At 32.9% G+C, this 12,974-nt stretch overlaps 1 protein-coding gene and 1 pseudogene across 1 annotated transcript; one reads left to right on the top strand and one right to left on the bottom strand.

Moving 5' to 3' along the window:
• Positions 1 to 1,387: 1,387 nt before the first annotated feature.
• On the bottom strand, positions 1,388 to 3,183 carry LOC149510674 (uncharacterized; annotated as a pseudogene).
• Positions 3,184 to 10,839: 7,656 nt separating this feature from the next.
• On the top strand, positions 10,840 to 11,682 carry LOC111280566 (protein DEEPER ROOTING 1-like). The gene is made up of 2 exons (XM_022868022.2): positions 10,840 to 11,387; positions 11,464 to 11,682. The coding sequence occupies exons 1-2, from the start codon at positions 10,845 to 10,847 to the stop codon at positions 11,674 to 11,676; spliced, it is 756 nt and encodes a 251-aa protein (XP_022723757.2). The 5' UTR covers positions 10,840 to 10,844; the 3' UTR covers positions 11,677 to 11,682.
• The last annotated feature ends 1,292 nt before the right edge of the window (positions 11,683 to 12,974 follow it).

Raw genomic sequence — 12,974 nt, 5'->3', positions numbered from 1 at the left:
TATACTACAAAAGTTGTTGAAAGTTATTTTCAATGAGTTCAAATCATGTTTCCTATCAATTATCAACATTAAATAACTTGTTTAAAAGGCAACATTAAACAAATTTGTGTGTGTGCGTGTTTTTTTTTTTTTTTTTTTGTCTTCCTTGGCAACTTGTCTGATTTGATTGCTTGATTATCAGTTAATTTTTCTTTCAAGGTTTAAACGTAAACATATTATAGGGAAGCCCGCGCCATAGTGCAATGTTTTTTTTTTTTTTTTTGAAAGATTCATTTGTATTATTTGAATGGTGATGATAATTGGATATGATAGTTGCTGGTTTGATCTAGTAGAATACCTGCTACTAGGATTAAAAGTTAGGAATGAAGTATTCTTAGAGGTTTAATAAGTAAAAGATCATTTTGGTAAATCAAACATTTACTAGCTTTGTCTGAAAAGTAAGAATGTTAATGGATAAGATATAAGAAGGGTAAAATATTTTTATTTTTATTTTTAATTTTTATATTATATTTATTTTCGTATTCATACCTAATAGTTATTTTAATTTTATTTTCATCTTTATCCATAGATATTTAATAAATATAAATAATTTCACACTCGTAACTTTTTCTAAAAAATAAAAATAAAAATTTATTTTTTTTAACTTTTTTATTTTTATTTTGTATATTTAAATAATTTTTTTATAAATATATTAATTTTTATTTTTTCAATAAAAATATTAATTCTAATTAATCTAAAATAATAATTTATATTATTTAATAAAAAATTTATTTACAATATATATATATATAATGAGTACAAGTGCAAGCTAGATTACTAATCTTCTTCGTTTTTGTACTTAATAAAAATTTAAAATCGCATTCATTCTCATCTTTATACTCATAATATAATATTTATCTTTATATTTATTCTGAGTAATTGAATTCTATTTGGATATGAATAAGATTAATATTTTTATCAAAATGTATGACTACATCAGCCATTTTAGTTTTTTATATATTTTTGGAAAAAAAATAGTTATTTGCCTTTACATTGATTTTGTATTTTTAATTTGAAGTTGTCAATTTTTTATTATTAAAATTAAGAATTTTGTGTTTTGTCATTCGTGATCGTTGACTACATCCACGACTTTTGAGTTGTATGTTTATATCTGTGCACATTATCAATGAGTTTTTCTTGAATTTTTTAATACGATTAAATGCGTTTTTCAAAATTCATATATTATTATTCTCGTATTATTTTTATATTATATCATCATATATTTTTTAAAATTATTAATTTTATTTTTAAATTTTATTTAAATTAAATAAACCACTAAAAGTAATAGTAGTACAAATTTAAAGGGTAAAAATTGTTAATTTTATTTTTTTAAAGATATATAAGCCAATTCATTTTTAGTACTTTCAGGGTTAGTACTTTTAACATATAAAGAGATTTCTACAATAATTTGTTTCCATCAAAAAATAAGAGAAAAAAAAAAATCAAATTGTTTCCTACAAGAGTACTTACCCAGTATATCCACCATGATTATGAGTTTATGACCATTCAGAGCTTGACTTGCTCCTCCTCAAGCTCCTTTCTTCCTTTATTAGCTTTTCTATCATGGTTTCTGAAAGCCGCAATTTACTATACAGAGATCTAGGCGTAAGGAAAATCTCAATCTTAGCTTCCATTGTCCTTTGGCTGTTATCAGTGTCACTTGAGGTGGGAGTATTACCGTCAGACTCCACTGCATCAGAATGAAATGTAGCAATATGCATAATCTTTCCAGCAGGGAAAAACTTGTGCGCTTCCTTCGTTTCTGGAGCAGAGCTTTCTGGCTGGTCCTCACCAACCTCTTCAATGGCTGCTGCTTCTTCTTCCCTTACTTGGTTTGCAACATCAGGCTCCTCACTTCGGTCCTTTCGTAAAGCTCATGCTCTAGTTGTTGCCACAGCTTCACTTCATTCATGCAGTCTACATGTGAGTTGTGGCTTATGAGGTCTCCATCATCGTCCAGATCAGCATTCCTATCATGGTGTGGTTCTTCGGAACACTAACACTCAATGTCCAAAGTCCATTCAACTCCTGATGAAGAAAGACACAGGGAAGTTCAATGGTTTATCTGTACTTGAAGATGAGTTTTTTCTGGCAGATTTTAGAAGAGGCTCAGATGTTTCTGCTTTGTCGGGGGGAAGATTCTTGGGAACTCCCTCTTCCTTTGATCAAGCACTGTGCCCCAGGGGTCCAATGCATGACCAAGAAGACAAGTTTATGGCAGGACGTGTCCATGTTACCTGAGCCATGCTTTGGGCTCTTCTCATAACGACATGTGAATAACAAAAACACAACTGAAGATATAAATGTAGTTCATCATAATTACCAGCAAATATTTGGGCATTTGAGACATGCTTAATGCTTAGAAATAAAAACTACCAAAACTCAACAACAATTTTAAGAGAATTAAAAATAGATCAAGTGCAAACATAAGCTCAGCTGGAATGAAGGCCAAAGGAATGAGAAATATCTTCGACCTCCAAAGGATTGTGGCACTTCAAAGTTGGAAAGAAACTACTTCTAAGGTAAATTCAGCTCAAAAAAACTTTTTAAGACATAAATAACAGGATCTATATGGAGAAGCAAGAATTCGGACATCAGTAATTCAACTACATGTCTGGGCATAAAATTGCCCCAGCCCCAGCAATTTTTGCCCTAGCACTGGCTACGGTAGAAGACGAGAACCCAATGTGTAAGGAGATCGATAAACAGTCTCAGAATTCATATATGCTCAATTTGATTCCTCAGATCATTCAGCCAAGCAGATGCTGTCACCTTAAACAGAATAAATAATTACTTCAGGATATATATTACATTGCCCTGAAGTAAATGAAATAGACATTGTCTAGAACAACATTTCAATGAAATGTTAGTTGTGCCAAGCTCTAACAATTTATCAGCTATCAAGACCTGCAAACCATGTCAGCCAAGTCAAAAGTATGCGTTCAAACAATTACGCCCAGGGAGAGGACCATTCAACCAAAACACAAGAAGTGAGTAGCAGAGGAAGGAACAGGGCAGACAATTGAAGGTAAGGCGAGCAAGAGTTAGTAAGCCAATTATTTATTTGCTATTAAGGGCTTTAAGATCGTTCTGTTATCTTTCTCTGTACACACACAAACAATCATTCCACTAAAAACTATTATTCTTCTTTGCAAAGAAAGGCAACAAAAGCTTAAGGAGAACAGACATATTTACATAACTAACTCTAGCAGCAAATAAATTAATCGTAAGGCACCAGTAGTTCTGCTTACAATTAAATATCTCGTCATCTATTTTCAATATGAGGAAGAAATATAATTCCTGAATAACAGCTATCTGGAATGTTATATTGCACCCAAATCATCAACAGATGCAATCAAGAATGTAGGCACCAAGTCTGCTCCGTTAATAACACAAGTAATAAAATCAATCCCTGATTCTGCTAACTCCCACATCATACAAGCAGCTGCATGCATTACATATATGTAGTAAGTTTATAACCATGTTCAAGGAATGAAGGTACCATATTAAACAGAATTCCTAAGGGTACCATACCACATTATGGCAAAAATGTTCTACATGTGACCGTATAAGAAGGAGTTTATTCTTGAAGCCTAACAGAGGACGAGACAAACCTGGATCAAAAGTGACAAAGGTAGTTGTTGATAACTCAATTTTGCTCCCGCAGCACATAAATTAAAAGTGAACCAGTGCCTCGCCCCATTGAATGCCCTACAATCTGTTAAACCAAATTGAATAAATCTATTACTTTTAGTAAAATTTTAAATATGTAGAATGTTTCCTTTTTAAAATATTTTAGAAAGTAACAAATATAATCATTGATGATGGAATTTTTATTAATTAAAACTAGCTGCATTCTCGTCAAGCAACGATATAGACAGAACAATAGCTACAGGAAGCAAATATGAACATAAATTGCAAATTATGCGTTTACCTTGGATATTGACCAAGGGCTTTAATAAGAAAATAAGTGGCAAGCTTTGCTATCTAACGAATAGCTGCTGCTACTAAATCTCCTGCTGAGTGGAAATTTCATTAACCCAAATTACCCTGTTTATATTCTGACTTTCGCTTTTTTATCAGCACTTCTGTTAACTCAACAATCAGCTCCTAGCGCTACAGAAAAGCTTTCCATCCAGATTGCTAAACTTCTTTATATATCATTTTTAAAAGGGATTTGGTTTCTCCTTGTAACTTATCCATTCCAGGTAAAATTTTTGTATACATTTTCGTCATAGGAAAATCTTACCGCAATTTTAAAAGTGGACGTAACTCTTATATTAAGGGTAAATTACTATAAATTTTTGATGTTTTTATACAATATTCTTTGTTTAGATTATCGTATTTGCGGAACATGCTCTTAATCCCCAACAACAATTGATATATACTCAAAGCATCTTTGCCTACATTTCGATTCGGTTTTCAAATTAGGTTTTTTTTTTAACCGACCTCTGCTTAAAGCTAAGCTGGGTTTAATGATCTTTTTAAGCATCAAAATCCCAGTGATTTGAAATGTCAATACCTACCATATCTCTTGATTGGGCCCATAAATTAGTGAAACCCCGGACTCTAAATCAATATGTTGTTCAAGACAAATTGTGCCCAATCTCCCGAGTTAAAAGAAAATTGCATCTAAAAAGTTATTGAAAAAATATGATTAAAAATTTTAAATGTTTAATGCTATTATTAAAAAAATTTATTGTGAGTAATTGAAATGTAATTAAAAATATTGAAGAAAATTTTTGAATAATAAGTAGATAAAATTTTTTATTTTATTGGCAGAATAAAAGATGAGAATGATAAATTTTTACTTTACATGTTTTTTAAATATTTTTTAACTATTAGCCTAAGAAGCTGAAAACAAATTAGATGATAAAATTGTTTGCATTCCATTTTCGGATATTATCATACTTGTCGCCTTCAAATCGAATTTTTGAGCTGTGATACCAACTATTGAAGAAATATGTCACTTGAAATTAATGAAAATATATTAAAAAACTCATACTTATATGTTGGGTATTACTTAACTTAAAAATTCAAGCTATTGGGTTTTAGGATCTTCTATGTATATAAAACATATCTCACTTACATTTCTTACTGATATTAGATTTTTTATGTGAACCTATCCCAACAGTAACAACATTTCAATTATAAGATTGTTACTTATTCGATGCGATCATGCTTTGCCCCGATGTGATGACTCCTACATCATGCTCATGCCTCGGCTGTATTTTGTGATCTTTCCAGTTGCTGCAGCATCTCCATCCACACACAACTGATTATTCCCACACCTCTTCCTCATCCATCGGCCACTTTCCATTCTGTGACAGCCATTGCAAAAGCGTACTCCCACCAAAGAATACCGACTTCCCTTGCCCTTTCGTCTGAAAAAGGAACGTTCTACACTCATGTGTTGTGGAGTCTTATGGAAGCAAGTGACTGAATAAGCTCATGATCTTCTTGAAGCAGCGCATCCAAGGTAGCTACATTCCCACTTAATGCTGCTTCGTAAAGACTGTCTTCCATGTTTTGCTTCGTGTGGGCTTGCGATCCTAATTGAAATTAAGGGATGGGACATTATTTTCGTTGTCATTATCATGTATATATAGCATACCTCACTCACCATTTTCAGACGAATTGCTCGACTTGATGTTAACTTGGTCTTTTAATGTATGCTAGAGGAAAAGGAATAAAATCCCAAGGCACTTAAGAGGAAAGAGTGATTTACAAAGCTACTCTTAAGTTTAGTTTGGCAAAATTTTATGATTTGCTAATGAACATTGATTCGGCTTAAATTTAATGGTAAATTTTAAGTTTATATTTCATAAATTGCTAGTGCATATAGTTTTATATATTGTCTATCAAACTTATAGTACTTATGATTTTTTTTTCTTTTTAAAATTAAAAATATAAAATTATTAAAGGAGATGTTAAAATGTTTTCATGACATTATGAATTATATCCTATATGATTCATTTATAGCATATGGAATTATACATCGATAATGTATTAAATATAAATTTTTTTTAATTTTTTTGTTGATTATAACTGAATTACCTTTTAGTTTTAACATAATCAATTGCCATTTTAACGGGTTTGCCTCCCACTTTTAAGGATGCAAATGCAATAGTATATGATAGTGCATGGTTAGCTTTAAAGGTAGTGGGGCAAATTAGTTTATGCATGGTTATTAATTATATATCTAACATATAAATGTATAATTGAAATGGGCAAAGTCTAAAACTTAGTTTAGTATTGCTATGAAAGGGTTTGAGTTCGAGATTTCCATTTTACCATTTCTTTGAATAAAAAATGAATAACAAAATTAGTACTTAAAATATTATATACGATATTAACAGTAACAACTATCGCATGCACACATGGCAAAAATGGACATATGTCGACGTGTTCAAACATATGGACACGTGGGCAGCTGACTTGACAGACTACGTGGAGATAATTCATCCATAGGTTCACTAACTATATATATATATATAACTAAGCATGATCAGTACCAGGCTCAAACTCCCAGAAATACAAGTAGATTAGATTCCGGGGAGGGCTATCCTAATGTCAAACGTAAATAGACAAACAATGCCCTAGTCAGCGGCCAAGAATGAAGGAATTGAGAACAAAGGGCCGTGCTTTATTACCATCCATGTTATAATAAATAAATTTTCCGTACATTTCTAGCAGCTTCATCACGGCTCTTCTGGCAGCACACAGGAACATTTGCTTAATCTTAATGCAAAACTCTGTTTAATATTTGATTTGATTTGATTTGATTAACAAAAAAAAAGTAGTTAAGATCCAATAAAAGGCGAGCTATAGTCAATGGCTCAATGCATGATGGCCTCCACTTCCTGAACGATTGAGGTCCACATCACCGTAGGCATTAGTTTATGTTAGCCAATGTGCCTAAACATACCAACAATTGGTTCAATAGGTTAAAATCATCTTTTTCGATAAAAAAATTTTGAATTCAAATTTTATTGATAGTAATTTATTTGAGTCATTTCAAATGCACGATTTACAGTCACTTATCTTAAATTATTAAGTACGACACATTTTATCTTGATCTTGAGGACTAAACAACTTATCTACCTTCAAATTTTTTCTTACAAAAACAATGCGCATAAACATCCCAGAATTAGTAAGCTTTTCAAATTTCAGTTTGGCTTCCAAAACCCTAGACATCTAGTGGATACAATAACTCCCATGGTGGATGGCTTTTCAATAATTTTTTTATTACCGTACATACATTAGTCTTGGTGGGAGTGATCCTTCGAGTTTTGACTCCCCTTTTTCATTTCCTCATGATTTGCATGCATCTCGAGAAATTCATTCTTCTTCACCAAAAAAATAGAGAAACCCTAGTTTATTACTTGATCAGCACCATTGTGACGAGTTGGGTGACGATATAATGTATATTATTTGCATGGGTTTAACAAATCTAACCAAAGAACATCCTACACATAGCACATTGTGTTCTTAATCATGCTTAATGGAAGGGATTAGCCACGTTAAACCATATAAACCACACAATTAACCAATCCAGTTTTTTATAATTATAATTAATCCTCCTGGTTGGCTGGCGGGATGGCAGGCACGAGCTCTCATACATGAAGGTTTTCATTTTGTGGTCCAAAACTGAATTCGTGTCAGCAGCCAATCAAAACGGGTTAAGATTAATCCAGAACCCTTTTTAATTCTAACATGATTACCATCTTTTGGTTTGCATTAGATACTGTTTGAATCTGTTGATAAGGGATAATTCAGGTGACTGATCATATGAAAACAGGTTTTCTTTTTCTAATGCCGGGTTTGGGGAAAGTCAACCTTACCGCCCTTTGGGAAACGTGTTGACCAAAGCGGATAATGGGATTTCTCTTTGTCTTTGACTGTTTGACACGTAACCTTCTGCTGTCACCGAGCCAAGCCCCAACTTTTTTTTTTAACCAAAGGAGGCGAACGCAACCCCGTACCTTTTGTGACATCCACTCTGACGTGACAGGGATCCATCACGTGATTGGCTCCTAATTTCTGCATGCCTACTTGAAATTAACATTCATTGTTGCCGGTAAATTGGAGACCCTGTGCCTCCTTCGGGGAATTTACTGCTCACCCTCTTGCCTGGCAGTACCGTTTCATTGTCTCGAAGATCTTCGTAATTCATTTTTTTGTCAATAACTCTAAGATTTGTGGTACAAAAAAAGTAAAGCCAGAAAGATTTGATCTTCCTATCGTTCAAAAGTTGTATTCTTTAGCCTTGCTTGTGTTTCCAGTTTCAAGTCATGAATAAGTTTAATAGTTTAGCAATCAACGAAAGGAGAGATCAGCATTTCGAGTATTAGACATGAAAACATGAAACAATGAACGTGAAAATATTTTAGGACGAAATTAAGATTATTACTCTTGCTTTCTGGCCCTTTCTACCAAATTCCACCCTGAATGACATGTGATTAAAAGACACAATTCCTGTTACAAATTAACCAAAATCATTCATCTGTTACATGAAAGGAAAAGGATTTTGTCTTCCCATGGAATTTTTTCTTTTTTAGTGTAGCCAGTATCATTTCCGTAGCTTTTTTGATCATGGAAAAGCATTATTTTGTTATGTACTAGAAATGCTCTTAGTCGTCGTCATATTGTTCATGGAATCAAAGAAGTAAAGGGTCTTGGTGTAGCAAGTGAGATTCAGGCGCTGATTTGGTCGGTGAGGGGGACATTCCCACGAGAGAGTGGGGTTTTCTCTTGAAATGTTACCCCTATAGCAGTCAGTCCAAATCACACCATCCATGCTTCAATAATGTTCGGTTTTAGGTCATTATTCAGAAAATCAGTTTGCTTTCTTTGCTGAATTTAGCAGATCAAAAGTAAAACACTGAAACTATATACTAGTAATCGAGAATGATTCCAAATACAATGTGATGATACATAGATCGTCTTTTACTAAGAACAGATAGGGAAACTCGTGGCGTTGCAGACAAATTATGCAAGAGAATTGGATAAATGCATGCTTTGTAGGACAGATCCACCATGTTTCGATAAGCTGCCTAATTCTCTCTAAATAAACATAGTTTTCCTTTTCTAATTTGTAATCGAATGAACAGTATTAATGAAATCGTCAATAATTTTAAGCAAGGTATTATTTTAATTAATTTTTAACAAAATTTTGATAACTTTTAGGTTATATAACTTCGTTCCAACAGTCGTTAGTAAAATATTAAATTTTTAATTTCAGTAATCCAACAAACATGCGTACAAATACAATGCAACATATTTTAATACGTATGATATATATATATATATATATATATTTGTTCATGAAAGGTGATCGATCATGAAAATTATGTTTAACATCAAAAGGGAAACAGTGTAGGGCACAAGATTTGTTTACAAGTTGTCGTTTAAACCTTTTTTGCAAAATATCTTCGATAAATCTCCTCGTGTCACTCCCACAACCGTTCGATAATTTATAGAGATTGATTCTTACACTTTTACTAAAAGTATTGTCTTGAAATCAGCATTTCACGATCTAAAGGACTAAGCTGGTGCCACGAGGGCGCCTGCAGCCGTATGTTCCTGAACCTGACCATGGTATCCGCAACTCACGTGTAATTACATAGATATGGACATACATGCATAGATTATATATACATTTAGAAGAGAATGTCTTTAAGCTATGGTGAGGAGTGGCTGTATTGGTTTTATAAGGCGAGAGGAAAAGAGGTAAAGAGCTTAGAGAAGAAAGGGTTGAATAAGAAAGAAAAGGTGGGATTGGGAAGGAGGGGATGAAGTTGCAAATGGCCGCTGTTTAGGAACTTGAACCAATAAAGTTTAATGTTAATGAAATTCATCAAAATCCAATACCCTTTTTCATACTTACAATCCTCAATTCTCATTGGCCTTTTAGATCTGCTTCATTTCACTGAGTTTTCCAAATACATTTCCACCAGCGCCTCCACCCTTTTCCAAAATATTCATTGCATAAAAGCCCCCCAGTTCATTTCTAAAAAATGAAGGTAAGTTTCTTTTGCTATTTATATCTAGAAGTGGATTCCAACCACATAATTTTGATGAAGTTTTCTGACATGTTTGATTGCAGTTCTTTGGTTGGATGCAAAACAAGCTTAATGGGAAACAAGGCAGCTGTAAATCAAATGCAGTTTCTACTACTCGTAAGCATTCTATTATCATTTCTTCTGATCTAGTTTTAAGAGTTATAACATGCTTTCAGCCACACAAATTTTAATGTTTATGCTATATGTATCCTAATTTTGGAAATAATGAAGTAAAAATTTTGTCATACCATCTTCCTACATCCAAGAAAATATTTGAAGATTTAGAACCCTAGCTTTAATTTGGCCTGAGTTAAGATCTTAAATGAGAATATCAGGGTCAGTAGCAGTGTGTCAAAGAGAAGTAATTTCCACAAAGAGTTTAGTCAATAGGGTAATAGATTTAAGTTTCAATTGAAATTGATAAACAAGGATTGGAACTATTCCAAGTCACATGAAATGTTTTTGAGGATATTGTAACTTTTAAGTTATCTTACATTATTGTTTATCAGTGTTCCATTCTCATGCATTTTTCCGAGAAAATTATTCAACATTTTTTTAAACCAAAACAAGAGACAGGGGATCTAAGTCTTTGATGAATTCATGTTCTTTTGTATTTGAAAACTGCACCAATGAGGCTTGACAAACCTGACAATGCCATAGGACAAGTAGGACATGTTGTACATGTGATATTCTTCAATCTAGAACCAATTAAAAAAGTTCTAACTCTTTCTTGTAGATCATATGAAACAAGAGCCCCGAGAAGAGTTCAGCGATTGGCCTCATGGATTGTTGGCAATAGGAACTTTTGGTAACAATGACCTTAAAGGAAATCCTCAATCCCAAAACCTCATTCAACAAGATCAGTCTGATATTCAAGAGGAACCATCTTCATCCGAGGATTTGCAAGTGTTCACACCTGAAGAAGTTGGGAAACTACAAAAGGAATTAACAAAACTCTTGTCTCGAAAACCGACTTCCGATGTGGAAAAAGAACTAGCAAATTTACCATTGGATAGATTTCTTAATTGTCCATCGAGCTTGGAAGTGGAGAGGAGGATTAGTAATGCACTTGGCAGTGATTCAGGGGATAGATCAGAGGAAGATATTGATCGGACCATTAGTATTATTCTTGGCAGATGCAAAGACATTTGTGCTGAAAATAAGAAGAAAACCATTGGGAAAAAATCAATTTCTTTCCTTCTGAAGAAGATGTTTGTTTGTAGAAGTGGGTTTTCACCTGCACCAAGTTTGAGAGATACACTGCAAGAATCAAGAATGGAGAAGGTAAAAATCAAGCAGCTTTGTTAACTGCAAATACTATATTTTCTTCTTTCGATAATTGAATAGTTGCCATCAACAGCTTTTGAGGGTAATGCTTCACAAGAAGATTTACAGTCAAAATCTTTCTCGAGCATCATCCATGAAGAAATACTTGGAGGACAATCAAACACCAAAAAGGCAAAATAATCAAGATGAAACACAGGAGAGAAAGAGTGAAGATGGATATAAATGGGTCAAGACAGATTCTGAATGTAAGTTCATCTTTGATTTTCACCATAGATTTAATTATTAGCCAAAACATGCACAAAGTAAACCTCTAAATTTTTTTTAAAAAATTCCTAGTTCTTGACTTTTTTTTTTTTTTCATATTGCAGATATTGTTCTAGAGATCTAAAATCTACCTCTATACATATTTGAAAGCACCAAGATTACAAGGTAAGAGGAATATTTTTGTCAGAATGAGAAAATTCTTTTTCCTATAAATGACCATTAATTTCTGACTACATGGAAATCAAACTTTGCAGCTTCCAATGTTCAAATCCAGGATTCAAGAACTTGAATAACTGCCTTCATTGATTTCAGGACAGAAATTTCCAAGGATAAACTTCATATCTGGTGGCTCAAAAATTACAAGACAAAAAAAAAATTTTGTATGATTCAGACAACAATATCTGTTTTGTGCTAACTGTGCTTCCTCTTTTCCTTTCTTTCTTCATGGTTGTAGTGTGGATGCAGTGCAACCCATGTTGATAAGACATCTGCAATAGATTTCTGTATTAGCAGTGGCACAGCTAGACATTTTTTATTTTTATCCTATATTTCTACACCCATCTTTTTTTTTTCTTTTTGTTTAAAGCTTCAGCTTTTGTAAGATAAATTTGAGGTGAGTAATATTTTGATTGACAAGAAATTATTGAGATATGGGACACTTGATTTCCTAAATATTCATGTTTCTTGAGTTCCAATAGTTATTTGCCTATTAGAAACCAAGTTTAAATGATAATCCAGATAAATATAAGGGGAAATAACATCAAAAGTTAAAAAAATAAGTGATCTTGAAAATAAATGTAAATTTTGAAAATTTACGCTGGATTGATGCTTGTTTTCATGGCTATTATATTTTATTGGAAACTCTTAACATCTCTGAATTCCCAAGGTAGAGACATAAGAGTACTCCTCATTCAGGAGATCACTACTTTGCCTTCAATTCTTATGGTTCAAATATTCAACTTTTTCCAAAAACCAAACAAAAGCACATTGTTGTTAGGTTCAAATACAATATGTTTTAATCAAACTGTCATGCTCAAATGCATTATTTTTCAATGCAACCAGAGAAAAAGAGAAAGGTGTTTTTTCGCTGTGGCAGCTAAAAAGTAAATTAATATATTGCTTTTTTGGCTGTCTTAAGCAATTTGCTTTAAAATGGATTTAAATTTTGGTTGTATTCAGTAGTTGATTCTAAGAGGAAAAATCGGGTAGAAAATGCATTAATCCTGGGCACCCCAGGCATGGCCGGTAGATTGCCAAAAAAAGGAGGGTATGGCTCCATTGGCTCATTGTCAATGTCAAACGATTGGCATTAGTTTTATA

The sequence above is a fragment of the Durio zibethinus genome, chromosome 28 (genome assembly GCF_047325235.1).
Source record: "Durio zibethinus cultivar Kanyao isolate XHJ-2024 chromosome 28, ASM4732523v1, whole genome shotgun sequence".
NCBI lineage: Eukaryota > Viridiplantae > Streptophyta > Magnoliopsida > Malvales > Malvaceae > Durio > Durio zibethinus.
The sequence above is the reverse complement of the archived record's forward strand: the minus strand, read 5'-3'. Positions and strand labels throughout refer to the sequence as shown.